This window comes from Sinocyclocheilus anshuiensis, unplaced genomic scaffold (assembly GCF_001515605.1).
Source record: "Sinocyclocheilus anshuiensis isolate Anshui unplaced genomic scaffold, SAMN03320099.WGS_v1.1 scaffold147, whole genome shotgun sequence".
Lineage (NCBI taxonomy): Eukaryota > Metazoa > Chordata > Actinopteri > Cypriniformes > Cyprinidae > Sinocyclocheilus > Sinocyclocheilus anshuiensis.
The window spans coordinates 374598-395794 of record NW_015549585.1 but is presented as its reverse complement, the minus strand read 5'-3'; the positions used below and the strand labels follow the sequence as shown (position 1 = coordinate 395794).

Here is a 21197-nt window from a genome sequence, read left to right as displayed (position 1 = left end):
CTGTTAATAGAAAGAAAATAAAATTATAAAAGATAAATCAACTATATATAGAAAGTTATCATAATATATTATTTGATGTATTTTTTAATAATTTGTAAAAACAAAACAAAAAAAACATGCATATATATTTTGTAAATTTATTTACATATATATACACATACATTATATATATGATATATACATAATAAATAATATAGGTCAAATAAAATAATATATATTTTTCCCTTATTATATATATATATATATAAAGTTGATTAGCGATATAATTTTTTTAAGCATATATTATATTAATATGATAATAAAATTATGTAAATAATATATACACAGACACTTTTGGATTCTAGTTGCCTCAAAAGTCAACTTGATAAGCCAGTACATCAGTACATTCACAGAGATAAGCACACGGTCCATAATTTCTTACATTTCTGGCTTTAAAACAAGCAGAGCAGGAGGGAAGAGGATGCATGCGATAACCGATAGTTCCAGCAATCAACTATCGGTGCCGATTAATCGGCAAAACCGATACATCGGTCGACCTCTAATGTTTATCATGCCTAATTTTAAGTGATGACATTCCTGTTGTGGCAACCAGGAAAACTTACAGTTCCTCCAGTGTAACAGAGAGACAATGATCAATGCCACGCTTCACCAGGAACAGTGTGTCTCACGAGGGAACAGATTCCAGATTTACCATCCGTGATACTGCTGTGCCACTCAGTATTAGCTGATGGTCAGAAATCAGCCACTTACACGTTTACATTTGGGTTAGGATGCCTATAAGCTCATTAGGTTTTGGAACAAAATGTGGAATAAGATGGTATTTGTCAAGCGATCACAAGTGCGAGCATCTGACACAAACTCAAACTGCCCTGTTGTTTCAGGTTGACTGGTTTAAACCCCACCCTTAGTTTCAAAGTGACATGACAAACAGATATGAGGATGTGCACTAGTGCATCACTGCAGATGTCCAGAGACTCATACGCCAGCAGAAGAACAAAACACTCTGAATTCATCTGCATTTGTGCTTATAACAGAGTGCTTTTCTAAACGACAGCTCGAAATGGAGTTTCACATCTATATAGTTTTCAAATAAAGTTTTGTTTTTCATTGTTTTCTGGCTGTATAGGGGGTCTTGAGTTGCTATATGATTCTTTGGAGAATGAAAAAAAAAGCATCAGTGCATGACTTTAATTTACAGCTGATGTCACTGATGCCACTTAATATTTATTCATCATGTGCAAGACACTTTTTACCACCTAGTAAATTCTCAAGTCCAAATCAACTTTTTTTACTCAGAAATATATCACATTACTTCAAAAAAAATTATGCAAACGGTTTCATGTTTACATAAAATCATCAGTTATTGAAATAAAGCTGAAATAAAATATTACCTGAAAAACATATTACTACTGTTCAAAAATTTTTTTCATTAACTGAAATAAAATAAAATATAAATATAAATGAAAAACTTGAAAATATGAAAATGAAACTAGGAAAAAATACAATTAAATATATTTTTTTATAAATTTGAACAAAATTGAAATAAAATAAAACAAAATATGTATATTACCCGAAAAACACACTTAAAAAAATAAAATTGGGACTAAGACTATTAAAAATCATTTTCATTAAGTGAAATAAAGCTGAAATAATATAAAATATAACAATTACCAGAAAAACTTTAAAAACTAAAACTAGGACTAATACTATTACTAATTGTTTTCATTAATTTAAAATAAAGCTGAAATAAAATACAAATATTATCTGAAAAACTCAAACTTAAAAACTCAAACTAGGTCTAATACTATTAATAACCATTTTCATTAATTGAAATGAAGCTGAAATAAAATAACATATAAATATTACATACATAGAAAACATGAATAATTAAAATATATATATATATACATAATAAAAACAACAAAATCACACAACAAAATGACTAAACCTTAACCTAAAATTAAAATAAAAACTGAAAAGATAAAAAGAACAGCTAATTCAAAAGATTAATAAATGCTATAATAGTATAGAAATAACACTAAAATACAGGTTATCTAATGAAATGTTTTTGTGGAACTCTATGTTATGTTTTAGGGTGTTACACAATGACTTTTAAGTGAATGTTCACTAGAGACTCCGTGATTCTGGGTGGTTTAACGCCCAGCTGAGTTGCCATCTCAACACTTCCTTTATTGCTTCAGAGCTCTTGAATCTACTTCCTCTCACGCCGAGAGAGTGGTGACGGTTACAGCCCTACTGAGAGAGCTTGACATCAGGGTCGAAGCCTCCAGTCACTCCATGGCAGGCCACTGAGTGAATCAAGAGCCGGCGACTCGCATCCTCACACGGACCCGATGCTCCCGGGCCATTCAGAACCCGACGTCTCACTCCGTCTCGCTTTCGCCGGCCGTATCTCTGCCAACAGCCCAACAGAAGGTCATTGAGAAGACCAGACTGACAGAGAGGCGGCTTGGCAGGAAGACACACGCAGGACAAAAGATCCGCTTCAGCACGCAAGCCTATGAGCAAAACAGCTTACCGCCGAGCGAAAAAAGGTCCAAGATCAGCTGGACACACCCTTACCATCAGTGGAATAGACGCTGCCAGGATCATGTGTTTAGACTATTGAAGCTCGTCCACAATAGTGCAAGCACAAGTCCAAGAATCTTTCATTTATATTGGCAAATCTCTGGTGTCTAGAGGGTTTGAAGAATGCTCTTGTGTAGTGAGCACTGCATCATAAAACTTGCCCGAATATTTGCAACTTCTGACTTAATATCAAACCATCACATCTGAGGAACCAGATGCTACATGTCAGTATGAAAGCAAATGCAATCTACACACTGCAAAAAAATGCAGTATTTTTGTCTCGTTTTCTGTTACAAATATCTAAACATTCTTAAGTCAAGACACATTTACTTAAGATGCAAAAAGACTTAAGATATTAAGTCTTGTTTTCTGAAAGATCTATAAAAATGAAGTGAGTTTATGCTTAAAACAAGATCAAATATCTGCCAGTGGGGTCAGAAAAATCTACTTAATTCAGAGGGAAAGCAATATTTGTTTTTCTGACCCCATTGGCAGATATTTTTCTTGTTTTAAGCATAAAGTCACTTCATTTTTAGACTTAAAATCATTCATATTTCTTCTAAAGTAAATGTAGTTTTTTTTTTTTTGTAATTGGAAAACAAAACCGAAAAATCAGAAGTCCGAAAAATTTTCTTGTTTTACCTTTGAATTTGAATGCAGATATTTGTTCTTGTTTTAAGCATAAATAAGACTTTATATTTAGTAATTTTGCATCTCAAGTAAATATATCTTGATTTAAGGATGCTTACATATTTATTGAGTTAGAAAAGCACTTTTTGCAGTGTAAACATGTAATTTTTGAAGTAGAAAGACTGAAATAATGAGTCTTCGAAAAATCACATTTACAGTATGCATGAGTTTTTTGAGCATTTAAAACGCACAGGGTGGTGACAGCAATACGGTTTATCTCAAACCTACCACATTAAGTTATTTACAAGCCTGAGATGAAGCTGAATCACTCAAATCTGTCATATCACAGGTAAAAGTTCAAGTTTTCATCGCTAAACTACTTAAAGGAAGGGCAGGACGAATCTAAGTTAAAGATTAGCCAAACGCAAACTCATTTTTTTGGGATGAAAGCGTCTGTTAAATCCATAAATGTAATGTAAACAGACTCTTTAGTTACAAAAGCTGAATTTTCAGCTGCATTTCTGCAAGTGCATTTCTGTTGAAGCCCATCTCTCAGCATTAATGACCTCAAACTGGACTGTGATTCATCAACGACTGGTTATTAACTGATATCAGAGTCGCTCATTAAATAGTTGTTTCATACTTATCATACTTGTGCAATCTCATCATACACATGTGACTCTTCAAATGCATGCTTGGGTTATGAGAAATAATATGTAAAAGCATGAACTGACACTCAAACATGACACCAAAGCTCTGGGGAAACATCTGCACTACAGTGACGGCAAACGAGAGCAATGGCGTAAATGTGTGAAATGCTGAGTGTGCGAAGGGCCAAATGCCTAGTGCACATCTACTGATCGACCAGATCAGATGTAAAATGCAATTTCTGGGCTGCAAAACCAGTTTGGTGAACGCAATGTAAGCACAAAGTGTTGCACTGTCCATAACAGTCATGCATGGAACAATGCAACTGCTTTGTCCAACTATTTAAGCAATAATAACAACAAAGCCTTACAAGCACCTTATTTTAAAAAACAAACTCTAACGGCTGCACTCATTAGCAATCGCATTTTAAATGCATATGAAGCGGCAGCATTTAGAAACATGCCACTATCACTCACATAGTCAGCAGAACAAAACAACCACTCCCACCTTCCCGGGGTTTCCATTGTTGTCCATGACGGCCCATTCAGCTGATGCGAGCTGCCCCCTTATTGACTACCGGGTGATTTTGAGGAAGGGAAGCCGAGCGTAAACGTAGAACGTTTGCATGAGAAGCATGTAAAAAAAACTTTTTTTTTTTTGACTTTTTGGAGGGAATGTCTAAAATCCATTTCACTAATCCAGTCTGAACCTCCCAATTCCACCAGACACCCCCGTTTTTGAGAGGATTATGGAGGAGAGTAAACCACAGCCACTCTGTAGCTGCTTTAATCTACACTCTTAAAAATAATGGTTCCAAATAGGCTTTTCGTAGTCATTCCATTGAAGAACCATTTTTGGTTCCTCAAAGAACCTTTCAGTGAACCGATCTTAGAAGAACCATTTTTTAAAAATTAAAAAAAAAAAAAACACTATTTTCTACTATAAAGAAAATTTTGTGGAATGCTAAGATTCCGTAGATGTTAAAGGTTCCAAAATAAGGGTTCCAAAACATCTGGTTTTAAAACATCTTAAAAATCTAAAGACTTTTTATGGAATGAAAGATTCCATGAACGTTAAAGATTCCAAAGGGATGCTTGGTTTCCCAAAGAACCCTGTAGGGAACCATTTTTTCTTAGTGTGAAGAACATTTTAAAAATCTAAAGAATCTTTTTCCACTATAAAGAACATTTTGTGGAATGGGAAGATCCATGGGTGTTAAAGCTTGCAAAATAAGTGTTCCAAAGGGAGATTTTTGTAGAAGAACCATTTTTGGTTCCCCAAAGAACCCTTAAAATTCCATGGACCATTGATGACAATAAAGCCTTTATTTTTAAGCGTGTATATAACACAAATCGCAGCTGCTGCGCTGTAGGAAACCCATGAATCTCCATCCTAACGGTGCTGTAAACAATGCATCCACACCTCCGGACGCATCTTACCTTGCAGTTGCTTGAAACGCCCCTCGAGCTGGTTGTAGTTGAAGGGCATTTGTGTGGGGAAGCTTGGCTCCTGGTAGAAGCCCTCAGGGCCCCCAGACTCCCACTCCAAATCCATGATCCCTGACCGAGAGGGAAACTATTTCCAGATTCCTCGCAACCTCCCAGGAAACCGCGGAATGGGAAGGAACAACAACGGGAAAGAAAGTTGCGATGGGAGTTATCCAAAAAGTCGAAGGTTTTCGTCCCAGTCTGATGTTCTCAAGCGGTCTGTTTTAGAGGAGACATGCATGCTGCTGTCTCTCTGATTGTTCGTCTTCCCACTCTGTCCATTCAAAAGCAGCGTCTCCCCCCAACCTCAAGCACTCAAACGCCCCTCCTCCTGTAATACAAGGGAGGGGAGACCTTCTAGTTTGAGTTCCGCTCTGAATCTGCAGGAGTCAATGGAAGGATTTCTGCGAGACACCTTTAACGGAGCACAAGAGGAGGGCAGAAGGGTTGTAATTTCATCAGCAGCCCAGCCAGTGTGTTTGCTGATGATGTCACCACCTCATTACAATGAAAGAAGAGGAGGAGACGGGCCAAACCAAGTCTCCGGAGAAGATCGGGGGTGGAGGTTGAGCAGGAAGTCGGCCCATTTCCATGCATTGTTTCTTAGGTCATGCAATAGAAGCAAAGTTGCATAAGAAACGCGGAATGACCTTCTTGGAATGTCGGACTAAATGCATCCTGCCTAAAATCTCGTTTGCAACCCCTCCGGCTTATTTGTGCTCCCCTCCTCCTCCTGTTTTTTCTCCCCTGCCGTCCATCTGTTTGCAAGGTGAGGAGATGTTCTGCCATGAATGCAGACTTTGAACTACTTCTCAGAGTTTGGCTATTGAATTGCACTCTGCTGCAAAACAAATATCTGCTAATTCCCATTCAGGAATCTCACAAGGCTGTGTCAGGAGTAGTAAACATGCAGGAGATCCAACTCAAACTTTCAAACCCCCTTCTGCTTTTCTTTCCGCATCTTAAACACGATAAAAAGCAGGATTATGCAAAGCCCCCCAAAGGTGAATTAAGAGTCACACTGGATATTTACAGGAGTGTTTTATGAGAGTATAGCGCTGATATGAAATGCTGCATGAAATGCTGTAAATCAAGCAATAAAAATGCTGGTTTGTTTTTTTGGCAGCATTTGTTTTTGCTTACTGCAGCAACAGGTTTATATCATTTTCTTTCTGATTCCAACAAAATGTATTTTAGTATTTTAGAATACTAACATAAATAACAGGCTTTTAAGTTTTTGTAATTTTGTTATGTGTTTTGGTCATATATATATATTTTTTAATTCAGTTTTACTCTTAGTAATAAAAGTAGACTGTTGCTAGAACACTAGTTATTTTTAAGTTTTAATCATTTTTTTAAGTGTTTCTGTTATTTTTAAATTAGTATTTTTATATACTTCTGTTTAGCTTTAATTATTTCAGTTTTAGTTATTTGTTATGCGCTTCTGTCATTTTTTAATCATTTAAAAATATTTTTACCTTTAAAGTTTTATTTTTATTTTTAATAATTTTAGTACTACAATCTTATTTTATTTCAGGCAACATTTATAATTTTCATTTATTTTATTATTATTATAATTTTTTTTTTTTTACGTTTTAAGTTTTTCATCTTATATTTATATTTTATTTTATTTCAGCTTTATTTCAATTACCAAAAACTATTTTTGGTTACACTTTACAAAAAGGTTCATTAGTTAACATTAGTTAACTACTTTAGTTAACATGAACTAAGAATGAACAATACTTCTACAGCATTTATAGAACTTAGTTCATGTTCATTTCAACATTTACTAATGCATTATTAAAATCAAACGTTGTGCTTGTTAACATTAGTTAATGCACTGTGAATTAATATGAACTAACAATAAACGACTGTATTTTCATTAATTCACATTAACAAAGATGAATAAATACTGTAATAAATGTATTGTTCGTGTTAGTTAATGCATGAACTAACATTAACTAATGGAACCTTATTGTAAAGTGTTACCCTATTTTTTAATAGTCTTAGTCTTGGTTAACAATAACATCAGTAAACTAAAAATTTTACTGTAATATACAGACGTACTGGAAAAATACTGTTACTGCTCACCACCCAGAAACCACCCACTACACCCACCCTAGCAACCACCCAAAACACCCTAGCAACCACTCAGAACCTAGCGTCCTGTTTTCTTTCTTTTAAGAGCGAGACACACAAGTCAGCATCCTCAAGGAACCATGAGATGAGCTATAATGTGACCAAACGTGTCCCATGATCCTGTATTTCCAAAATAAACAGATGTTTAATTATTCCTCAGAACGTCTAGCATGGGATTGAGGCCTGCCACAGTGAGAGGGATATTTGTGCACAAACACAGTCAGTGGTGTCATTGTGAAGTCACAAGGCGTCCACGTGTGCTCCGCCGCCCCTGGAGCCATCAGCGCTCTTAATTCACCTCCGTCTGCACTTCTGTTCTCTGTCACAAGTGAATCTGAGCTCAAATCATCCCTCGCGCTGTGATAAACGGCCCACAGATTTGGGTTCTCCTCCCCTCACTGCTGCAGAGAAGAGGGAGGAGACGCATACTGGAAGACGTTTAGTCCCTCACTGCAGAGGAGCGTTTAGCCTCTGTAAGACTCAAACGTAGAGTCACAGCTGAGGGAATAATCTGAAGATAAACCGATGAACATATCAGCAAATTATTGGAAATTAGAGCCATGAAGGAGTAACTATAAATACTCAACAAAATAAAGGGACATTTAAATATATTAATATAAATTTAAGATATTATATATGATACTTTTCTAAAAATAATACTTCTTTAAAAAATATTAAAGATAACAGTATATGTAACACTAGATTTCTGAAGAAAATGTGATGCTTGCTTGCAAAATTCCCACTGATAAATATGTTTTACTGATAAAAGCTTTTGTAAAACTTAGTAAAACTGATATTTTTAACATTTTCTAAAGAAAATGTGATGTCGAAATAAAGGGATGTTTTTTAATAAATGTGTCAAATGTAATAATAATAAAATTATTTTATAATTTAAATTATTAAAATTTGTGTTATAGAAAAAAGCATATATATGTATATTAATTGTGATGCTGAAAAAAGGGGATAATTCATATTTTTTTATAAATGTACAAAATGTAATAATAATACATTTATACAAATATTTTACAAATATTTTTTAAAGATAAGAGCATGTGTGTGTGTGTATAGAGAGAGTTTATAATATTATATTATTTTGAGATTATATTATTACATAAATATATGATGAAATAATGTTAAATAGGTCTTAAAACTTCATAAAACTGTAATTTTTTACATTTTCTGAAGAAAATTAAATAAAGGGGGTAATGAAATAAAGAGGAAAACATAATTTATAACTGTATGAAATATATATTTTTTAAATATATTATTTTATTTAAAGATAAAATCATATGTAAAACTAGATTTTTACCGTTTATGAAGTCTAAATGTGATGCTTGCCTGCAAAAGATGTCACCATGATGCTAGAGTGGAGGTCGTGGCTTACTGGTTCAAGACAAAATCTCTAGATTTGGCTAAAATATCTATGGATTTATGTATAAAATGATCAAATCACGAAACCTTACCAAACAGCATTAAACAGAGCTTCTGAAATGATCTAGTCTAGTAAGTCTAGTCTTGTTAATCCACATCAAACCTATTAGAGGACTACCATTACGCCGGATCCCAGGCCTTAATCAATACCAGTATTTCTACATGAATACATGCACTACGTGCAAACCGACCATGAAGGGTGAGCAGCACAAATGCAGTTCCCGCAAATGCATTTCAGATGTGTTGTTTTTCACTCATAGCGGTACAAATGTATATAAGTGTGTGTTTCTGTTGGCGCTGAGACAATCGCTCCTTTGGCAAGTCAATGAAGGCACAATTTTCTGCGAAATTTCACATGATGCTTCACTGTGATCTTAAAAACATATACTTGCACAATCCCACAATTCCAGTGGGAGCCTGTTGTAGCGCAACACAACTGCTCTCGTTTGACACCGAACTCGAATGTGCTGATTTCAGCAGAGCCAATCCATTTAACAGCCTATAATGTCTGGATACAGAGTGTTTCTAAGTACGACAATGATCTAATGCGTTCATAAAGCTTTAAGTGGGGTGATTTCACAGACATCTGGCCGACAAACTCAGCAAAGGAGGGAAAGAGGAAGGACGGGGGTCTGTGGGTGTTTCTTTTGTATTTTGAGATGAACAGCCATACAAACACACAACCCAGGACATTCCATAACTCAGATTTCATCCTACAATTACATTTGATGAACCGCTCTCTGCTGCTCTGGGAAATAAGGATATTTCCCTCAGTATATGAGCTATCAGGCTGGTGGCAAAAAGCAATGTGATCTCCAAAAAAAATTAACAATAAATCGCAATAAGAAAAGCAAAATACTGTCTGAACTCAGAAGTCGCAGTATGAACTCAAACTTTACTCATCAAATGATCTCCATGTTTAAGGAATTTTAGCAGAAACATCTGAAACCTACATAAAAAACAAATGAGAAGACAATCATAATTAATGCGTAAGGACGTGCGGGATATTACAGTGTGGCTGAAGTGAGTTTTGCTCGACGGAGCAGCAGTCACTCGAGCAGACCGACAACCAGCTCATTCATTTTTCACAACACATGTCAATAATTTAGATGCTCGCGCTTCATTGGTGGAATACTAGTACGCTGGCCCACAAACCAATACTTGACAAAACCCTGAGTGTGTGTGAGAAACTAGGCAACTGAAGGGCCTTAATTAATTATTCATGACGACAGCATTCATTCTGTTCCTGAAGCCCAATATGTTACACAATAAAGATACACGCTCTTATCTATCTATGCAACTAACCATCTACTCAACTATCCATCTACCCGACTATCCATCCAGCTATCTACCCAACTATCTATCTACTAAACTATCTACTTGTCTATCTACACAAATATCTACCTACCTACCCAACTATCCAACTACCAAACTATCTACCCATCTATTCATCCAACTATTTACCTGTCCAGCCCTCTACGAACACATTGGCAATTAGGTGAGCGCCAGCCAATGAGATTGCCGTTTGCACATTAGTTCCGTCCACAACCGGAGAAAGTGGTAGTTCTTAAAAGCTGAAGAATTCCAAAGGAATTTTGACAGCAAAATACAACAAAGAATATCGTTGACATGTAGTGCGCATAGGTAGCGCGTCAGTTCTCTCCCTCTCTCGCTGCGTGTGTGTGAAAGCACAGATCACTTGATGGAGAGTGAAACTCTGAAGCGCTCAGTCAGAGAGTGTTTGGCGAGTGAAAATATATCTGAGCTAAACTTATACTTAGCCTCCAACTCACACACTGGCGAGTAAAATATGAGAATTTATTAGCAATTGGCTAATATTAGATGTCATTTAGTCGCCCTGAGTGAAGATTTAGTCGCATATGCAAGTAATTTACTCACAATGTAGAGGCTTGCTGTCTACCCAACTATCCATTTACCAAACTATCTACCCAACTATCCATCCATTCAACCTTCTATCTGTCCAACTACCCGCCCAACTACCTACCCATCTATCCATTCAACTATTTACCTGTCTACTCAACTATCCATTTACCAAACTATCTACCCAACTATCCATCCATTCAACCTTTTATCTGTCCAACTACCCACCCAACTACCTACCATCTATCCATCTACCCGACTATCCATCCAACTATCTCCCCAACTATCTATCTAACTATCTCCCCAACTATCCATCCAACTATCTCCCCAACTATCCATCTAACTATCTCCCCAACTATCCATCCAACTATCTACCCATCTATCCATCTACCCGACTATCCATCCAACTATCTCCCCAACTATCTACCCATCTATCCATCTACCCGACTATCCATCCAACTATCTCCCCAACTATCTACCCATCTATCCATCTACCCGACTACCCATCCAACTATCTCCCCAACTATCTACTCAACTATCCATCTACCCGACTATCCATCCAGCTATCTACCCAACTATCCATCTACTAAACTATCTATCTGTATATCTACACAAATATCTACCTACCTACACAACTATCTACCTATCTATCCAACTATTTATCTACCCAACTATCCATCTGCCCAACTACCCACCTAACTATCTACCCCTCTATCCATCCAACTATTTACCTGTCTACCCAACTATCCATCTACCAAACTATCTGCCCAACTATTCAACCTTCTATCTGTCCAACTACCCACCCAACTACCTACCCATCTTCCATCTACCCAACTATCCATCCAACTATCCATCTACCAAACTATCTACCTATCTACTATCCATCTATCTACCTACAGAAATATCTACCTATCTATCCAACTATCTATCTACCTGACTATCCATCTGCCCAACTACCCACCCATCTATCTATCTACCCGAATATCGATCCAACTATTTACCTAACTATCTATCTACCCAACTATTCATCTGCCAAACTATCTACGTATCTACCCATCTATCCAACTATCCATTTACACAACTACCTACCCATTTGTCTATCCATCTATCCATCTGTCTGTACGTCCGTCCGTCCATCTAAATATCTATCTATCTATCTATCTATCTATCTGCTTATGACTATAGCAAATGTCTACAGAGGTCATTGAGTTAACAAAAACCTTTACAAAAAGCAACCGAATAAAACAAAGTGTCAGAATCAATCCACGATAATTCCCACACATGCTCGTGTTTGGAGTAAAGAGACTATGGCTCTTCTCCTAACACAATTAAACGGGTGGTTTAGCCTCAATCTGGCACCCCTGGACCGTGGGCTGTCGGGGAGGGCTGTATGTCAGAGCGCGGGCCCCTCTCATGCTCCAGCACATGGTCCACATTAGTGTGGTATGCCGACTGCTGCCGGGGGGATTCCTGACTTATCAGACCTCTGGGAGTGAACCATGCCGGTGTGATATCTGACTTCCCATCTGAGCCAATGACAGTCTGATGAGACAGCAAAGAGCAGCGCGAGAGCAAACAGAACTCTGGTTCTATTCGATTAATATGTAAATATAGATTTTTACACCTTCTGAGGAAAATATGAGTTTTGCTAACCAATGAAAGTAATGCTGCAGTGGGTACTGGGCCAAGTCAAAAGCAAAATAAAAATCATAATAAAAATTTGTGCAAAATAATGCTTGCCAAACTATTTTAGAAAATCAACCGCATCTAAATACTTCCTCCTGAAACTCTTTATCTCAAATTAGTCTAGTGTGTCATTTCTGTCTCTAGTGGCAATAAGTGATGCACTGAAATTGCAGCAACAGAAAATAATGGACCAAAACAGCAAAATGAAAAACCAAAATCATTGACCAAAACAGTGACATTTAATTAGCACTTCTTTGATAACAGGTTTTGATTAAGTCAATGTCTGTTTACACAGATAAGCTATGACAGGTAAACATGTCAGCAGTGTGGACGCACTTCGCCATTTCCAAAAATTTAAATTTGTTTGGCTGAAATATTGAGAAGCGGCTCCTTTCCGAACAACTTTACTTCGCCTAATGTAATTAATCACATAAGAATAAAACATGCTAAACAGCATAAAGAGTTACCCAGTTGCCCAAATTTAACTACCAAAACTTTATTTTCAGTTTCCGTTTTTAACTAAGGGTGCTTTCACACTTGGTTCGATTGCTTGGTCCGAACCCGAGTTCGATTGCTCCCCCCTCCCCCAGCTGGACTGTGTTCACATTATATTATTTGGGTCCGAACCGTGGTTCGTTTGCGTCATCAAGCCAGCAGCAGTTTACCCCGTTGTATAAACAAATAAATAGAAAGTTGAATAGAAATAGAAAGTTGAAGCACTAAAATTACTAAATGAAAATAAAAACTAAAACTCAAATATAATTAACACTAAATATAAAATAAAAATTAATTCAATAAATTAAATCTAAAAATAATTTAAAAAGCAAAAAGTTACATTTAATTTACTAAAATTAACTAGAATTAAAATGAAAACTGAAAATATAAAAAATATAACCTAATTCAAAATATATTTAAAAAACTATAATAGTATATAAATAATACTAAAATGACCTGGTGCAACACTAGTGTCAATAAATAGAATTCACTGCTATTGGCTGGACAAGCAGATAGTCCCGCCCCCAAACTCATGCCATTGGCTGAGCTAATTCAGACTGCGTCAGACTTGTTCAAACTATTAGATTAATGTTTTGAAATCGACACAGAGTCAAAGTGTTACACTCTTCAGGAAATCAGCCTATTTTAGTTATAGTATCTCTGCATATTAAACAGGAACAGAATTTTATTTGAATAATCCACACGTCACCATACACTTGTTTTGTGTCTCTTTCTTGAGCATTATTCCTGCTTCCATGAGAGAGCGAAGGCGGCGTATGCTCTGCTGCCCAGGAATGCAGGAAAACACAATCACGTGAAACGAAGGATGATTACTGGAATGCAGGGGGCTTTTTACAACTCCAGAAACGGTTTGTGGTTTTTGGCAACAAGAGAGAGAGGAAAAGATTTTATATTTCTGTTTTATGTTCCATCGTCCTCAGTCCTGAAGTATCGGGTTGAGTCTCGCAGAGAGCGGACGGGCCTGGTCGTTCATTAAAGCCAGTCTGTTTAAACTCTGCCACCCCGAGAGAATAACAGTCAGGCTCTCGGCAGCAGCAAACACTCATAAACAACATCACACCTCTGTAAACACAGCAACTCAAACGCATGATGCTTGGAAACATGATGGAAAACAGAAGAGGGAAATATGCTACTGTCATCCAAGATATTACGGGAATAAATTATATGAAGATAGAAATACAGCAAAACCCCACGGTGAGAATTATGGAGAGGTGGTGGTGGTCTAAATGTCCTAATTAAAGCCCGAACCCCTCCTGAGGAAGTCAAAATTAAAGAAATGAATACTTTTAATAAGAAAGGACACATTAAATTGATCAAAAGTGAGAGTAAAGACGCATAATGTTACAAAAGATTTCTATTTCAAATAAATGCTCTTCTTTTCAACTTTCTATTAATCAAAGAATCTTGTTTCCTCAAAAATAGCAATGTTTGCTGAGCAGCAAATCAGCATATTAAAATGATTTCTGAAGATCATGTGACACTGAAGACTGGAGTAATGATGCTGAAAATTCAGCTTTAATCACAGAAATAAATTACATTTTACAATATAATAACATAGAAAACAGTTATTTTAAACACTAATAATATTTCACAATATTACAAATTTTACTGTATTTTTGATCAAATAAATGGAAACTTGGTGAGTAGAAGAGACTTTTCAAAAAGTCTTTCACCAGCCAAAATTTTAATTAATTAATTTATTTATCTTATTTTACTTTAACCAGAAAAGAGGAAACAATTATCACATTTTAAAAATTACAAAGCAAATGAAAGATTATTAAGACTATATTTATTTATTTATTTATTTATTTAATCTTTATTTATTTTGTTTTTTTTATTTTATTTTGGAATTACATCCTCTGATAAAAGTTCACAATAAAAACAGGGAAGTGTACAAAAAATAAAATTAAATGAAATAAAACAATAGAATTTCAGTCATTTGGGTCCAGTTGAAATGCCTCAAAAACAAACCCTTAAAATGCATCATATGCGAAATATGTTTCATCAAATGCGCCATCAGAAGTTTCTCTAGCTTGCAAACACCCTACAAAAGGTGCTTTTAGTTCATCACAGGTATGTTGTTCATTTAGGAAACCCTTCCTAGATCAGCATCTATAGGAAATGCATAAAAAAATTCAACTCATGAATAAAAGATCGTCCATCTCCATATTGATTTTATGTAACGTGTTCAGTTTCCTGTACGAGGCACAAGAGCCTCCTGAGTTGGTCTGTGGGCTCGAGGGCTTCGCTGTCAATCAGAAATGGTGTGGGAGCTTCAGAAGGAGCAGAGAAAGTGTGAACTTACGCCCACTTTCTTTCTGCTCTCCCACACACTAAATCCCTGCATGTCATGTGCGAGTGGGCGGCACATTATCAAGCACTAGTTACAGCTATTCAAAGCCAATACGCTGAATAGTTGAGGACAGCAAGGAACAAAAACACTTCTGCTGATAATAATTACCTCTCTTTGTTTATAACTACAGCTTTCAATCTCCAAAAGAAGGTCACGCTTGTCTATTAAAACCTGATATATCAACTAACATCATCACAGATGGACTTTGTGATTTCGACTCACCTGCCAGAGCCTTGATGCGCGAGCGCTCGAATAATCGGGCCGAGCTGTTCTCATTGTCCCATTCGTCTTCCCAGCGGTTGTTGACACTGTCCTGGTATTGCTGCTGGATGTCCATGTGCTCGTATTCTGCGGCTACTGTCGTCATCCTGACCTCTGACCTTTCGCCTTTTCACCGTTCACAATTCCTCATGAGGCGGCTTCCACTGAAGCCCTGCTGAAAGAGACAGAGGGGTCAAAGGTCATTATGGTTAGGGAGCATTGCAGTTCATGTACGAACCTAGGAAATTATTAGATACATAACGGAGATGCCAACATAAACCTACAATGAATCTTTATTCATTTTTAGATAATATCTTCTGCACTGATTTTGGGAGATAATCTGCTGGAATTATATATATATATATATATATATATATACAGTGGGTTCGGAAAGTATTCAGCCCCCCTTAAATTTTTCACTCTTTGTTATATTGCAGCCATTTGCTAAAATCATTTAAGTTAATTTTTTTTCCTCATTAATGTACACACAGCACCCCATATTGACAGAAAAACACAGAATCTAGAAGGGGGTCTGAATACTTTCCGTACCCACTGTATATATATATATATATATATATATTTTAATCAATGCACTGACATCAACAGAAAAGTGCACTGAATAAAAAATTATGCAAAAATTATGGTTAAAATATGATAATTGTTGCCTCCTTTTATCGTCTAAATATCTTATATATATAAAAACAATTATATCATTCTCATTTTCAACAATTATATCATTCTAATGTAACATTCTCATTTTCAGCCACGATAAAAAAAAAGTCAACAATTGTCACATCTTAATTTTTGAACTATTATGATTATTTTTCTTTTATTATTATTATTATTATTTAACTATTATTATTTTATTATTCTGATAAAGTTCACAACAAGACCAGCAAATTGTCTCATGGACAAAAATATAAGCATTCAATAAAGATGACTTTAGTAATATAAAAATAACAAAAATCATAATAAAAAATTATTTAAAAAAATAAAATAAAACAAAATAAATATGAGATTTAGCACTGCACATAATTGGGAAAACAATTGTATTTTGCAGTCTGTTTTTCTCCCCATTATCAGTGACTCAGAAACACACTGGTGATCTGGGAAAGAGTGTCTAAATGAGTCTTTAATTGTTCGCTCTGCACTGCTGACCTTTGCAAAGAGATGGCACTTATTTCCCATCAACCCATCCTCCCTCTCCAGCTTCAGAGAGCTGCTTCAATATTCATTCATCCATCAAGAAGACAATCTCATGTCTGCTTTATCTTCGTGTTTTAAGTACCTACTGCCACCTGTTGAACGACCTCAGAACTGCCCCCGTAACATCATACCCTGATCCACAGACAAGCACAATCATGTGGTGTTCCTCAGCCGTGAGATAACTGATAGCCGTGACAGGTCGCTCAGGCTACTGGCAGAACTACAATAACGTTAGTTTCCCCGCCAAGAGTTTGTCCTGCCTGTTTCGCCGCATTCAGCACTGCACTCCTAATTGAAATCAGCAGTCTGTTCTCAAATGCATGAGTGCATCTCAGCGTGATCACATCAGCCAATACTTTCTTTCACATGTGCATGACTCGCCCTAAAAGACCAGCAGGTTACGATGCACAAAAATACCCATGCACCCGGCGTTCCTGCACGCGACGTTGATCGTTATAACTGCTACAGTAAGAATTCGGTTTAACAAAATCAAGCATGCTTTTGCTTTTTAAAAAATATTTCTGTATAGAATTTATTTATTGTGCTTTTGTCATTCGCATAAGTTTTAGTTTAATGCATATATATATATATATATATATATATATAACTTGTACAGTGCATATATATATATTAGATTTTTAACCAAAAAAGGAGGAAACAATTATCTCATTTTAAAAATTACAGTAAAGATTACAATTATTAAGACTAATTTTTATTATTTATTTATTTAACTTTGGAATAGCATGCTCTGATAAAAGGTTCACAATAAGACCAGGAGAGTGTATCATGAAAGCAAATATAAATATTGACAAAAGTTTAGTATAAAATAAAATAAAATTGACCAATGGAAATATATATTTCTTTATTTCAATAGTAGTTTTAGTATGTTTTTGTCATTTTTTTAAATTAGTTTTTGATTTAAAAAAATATTTTTAGCTTTAATTTCTTTTTATTTCAGCTTTAGTTTTAGTACTTCAACATTAGACAAGGCAAAATATCTAAAGTTTTTTACATTTAAGTCATCTAATATTTACATTTTTATGTATTTAAATTATTTTTAATAATGTTTGTAATGTAATAATAATGTTTGTTTTAGTTAACAATAACAACATTGATTAGTTTGGACATGATAAGATGGTAATACCATGTTTTTTGGAAAAAATACCATGGTACTTTGGGTTAAATATTAATGATGTATGAATACTGTGTGCATGATTCGCTCTAAAAGATCAGCAGGTTATGATGCACAAAAACACACATGCAAAACTAGAGCCTTTCGGTGTGAAAACGAGGGGTGGCGTTTATCTTTCTAATTGCTACCATAAGACTTCGGTTGTAGAAAATCAAGCATGCGGTTATGCTCCTGTGAGATGTTTTTCTTCAAGTACCTCCCACATAACAGTCTGTGAGCCGTGCAGGAGCGACGCAGTGCTAAAACCTCATGGTACGAGTGTTTCTCAACCAAACGCAGAGTTTCCAGGGCATTTTCATCGTGAGAGTAACAGCCGTGTCCCAGAAACTGCTAGTGGTGGACCTATATATCACTGCGCCGCTGGGACGGGCTTTTTTACATCTGAAGAGCTGAGAGATTGGGGTTCGGAGTGAGTACTCGAGCAGAACGTCAATCAAGATGACACAGAAAGCAAGGACGAAGAAAACAATGTATGTCACACTGACATACCAATAGTGTGGTTTAATGATGGGGATTGACATTTTCAAAAATACTGTATTTGAATATTTGGACTCATAAAAAAACAAATATTCAAATATTTAATTTTTGTCACCATTTCTGAACAAACTTATGATTAGGCATTATGCACAGCAATGTTTACAACAACGTTATGTTATATCTCAAGGTTTTCTTTTGGTTGAAAATGTGTGCAAACAAACATACTGTATATATATATATATATATTAGGGATGTAACGATTAACCGCCAGCCGGTTGAAAATCGTATATATATATATATATATACATACACACACACACACACACATTTAGGCTAAAGAACAAAAGCATTCAAGCTCAAGCAGAGCAAACGGAAAAAATCAAGCAGACAATTACAGTACAGAACGTACATGCACTCGAGTCGGCCTATGTTTATCCTGTTTGTACTGTTTCACATGTTAATTTTGAGAAAAACAATAATATCCACATGCTCGGGTGAAAGTTGGCTCCTCAGTCTGATAACAATAAGAACGAGCGCCGACTCTGTCTTTCCAGAGACACAAAGATAGCTGTGTGCTAAGCAGAGTTTCTTGCAGCGCTTTGTGTTTTCTGTTCTTAACGCACTCTCCCTCGAGGAAACTTAAAGGAAGCACATGTCTCAAGATCATGATATTATGATTCACTGATTCATTTGATCAAAAGTAACTCCATTTTGTAAGCTCATTAGTAAGATCATTTTGATCAAAGTGATTCCAAACTTTGCGCGGCAGACGACGACATTCTGTAATCAAATATAATCAGCTTATTAACACGCTCCACAGCGCCAGCCACTGCATTTAGTTATAACTGACTTATAGTTTGAGTGTTTAGGATTTATCATGGATTGCCTGCATTTACAGCCAGCAAAGCAACACATAGTAAAATTTGAATAGTGTTTTTATTTTTCGAATAATAATTACAGATCGAATATTCGATTATTTGTGCACACCGCTAGTATCAGAAGCTAATACTATGGTACTCTGATACTGCATGGTACTGAAGTAAATGTAGATCTTCAGTAAAGTAAACACGGTAAAGATGGCAGGTGACAGCTGGAGATGCTCTCATGTTAATATGTAAGCTGGAGTGATGGCCTTGTCTGGCTCAAAGACAAGACGCACATATCTTATTGATTTTCTAAGTCAAGCAAGCGTCTGTGCTCTGCAGTAAAAGCCTCGGCGGCCAAGTGCACTGATGCATCGACTCAGAGGCCCATCATTACCGTCCTCTCTGACTGTACATGTTTGCACAACAGAAAAACCCATGCAACCTGTCTCAGCAACTTTTTGCTGATATGAAAGGTTCATCTTGCAAGAAAAAAGAAAAAAAAGTGGAATTTGCATACATATATAGCATGAAAAAAACATACCATGAAAGTACTTTACTGTACCGTTAAAATATCATATGAACACAATTATTAAACAGAATTTCCATGTATTTCCATGTGCATCTATATGATGCTGTATCATAGTTAAACCACAAATAAATACAATTTGAATACGCTAATCGTTCAGTGACATGGTATATATCAAAATAACAGTATTATTACACAAAAACGCATCATATTATATTTTTCTGTGCTATTTTACTATTATTTATATGCTATTATAGTTTTAATTAATATTTTGAATTAGCTTTTATTTTTATATTTTCACTTTAATTTTAAGATTAAGTTTTAGTCATTGTGTTACGTGCTTTTTGCTTTGTAAAAAAATATTTCTGTACAGCATTTTTATTTATTTTAGATTTTTTTCCTATTTCTGTATAGCTTACATTTTTTTTATTTCAGTTTTAGTGTTTTTTTGTCATTTTTATTAGTTTTTTTTAAGTCATCGAATATTTATATTTTATTTCTGATTTATTTCAATTACTGAAAACTATTAAGTTAACAATAACACTGATTTGTTTGAACATAAGACAATACTTTATTTTGTTAGTTTTTTTGAAAATACCATGGTACTTTGGGGTAAATATTAATGACATATCTGAATGCTGTCGATAAAATACCATCTGATACCCTTTCTAAACCATTGTACCTCGTCAAGGTTTTTAGGTAACGTTACGTGACTCAAGGTCGAAATCCTCCTAAGGATCTGAGCATGATATTGTCTGAAAGCTGAACCAGGTGACAGCTAAGACCAGGCTTTACGAGCGAGCTAACGCTAACACACGTTTATGTGAGTGTCAGCATCGTGCGTGTTTGTTTCCGACCATACTGCTGAGGTCAAAGCTAGCGCTAGCATGTACGCAGAGCCACGCTAGTCCTGTCTGCAGAGCTTTTTATAGCAGCGGCGCGGGCACACACCCAGAGGCTGCTGGGACAAACTGCATTATAGCACACCAGAGATGGAGGGAGGGGGAGATGGAGAGAGGGGGAGAGAGAGAGAGAGAGAGAGAGAGAGAGAGAGAGAGAGAGAGAGAGAGAGAGATCAGATCTGGGCCAAACCCATACAGGTAGCATTTCAGATCATCTAAAAAGTATGTGCTAATTGTCACGGTGCACACACATGAGGAATGAGGAGACGCTGGAGAATACTTTACCATGACTTTATTTTCAGGAACCAAGGGAGACGAACTCAGGAAGACGTTTAACAGCGGACCGAGAACTTGGGACTGGGAACACTTTTTATACACACACAGGAGGAGGGGATGACGAGACACAC

General features: G+C 36.0%; 1 protein-coding gene across 1 annotated transcript in view; it reads right to left on the bottom strand.

Annotated features, from left to right (window-relative positions):
- Nucleotides 1-21197, bottom strand: part of sptbn1 (spectrin, beta, non-erythrocytic 1) — a 115636-nt gene that overhangs the window by 62173 nt on the left and 32266 nt on the right. The window contains exon 2 of the mRNA XM_016446292.1: nucleotides 15583-15796. Coding sequence (XP_016301778.1) covers nucleotides 15583-15727 — 145 coding nt within the window. The 5' untranslated portion in view covers nucleotides 15728-15796. The remainder of the gene's footprint in view (nucleotides 1-15582; nucleotides 15797-21197) is intronic.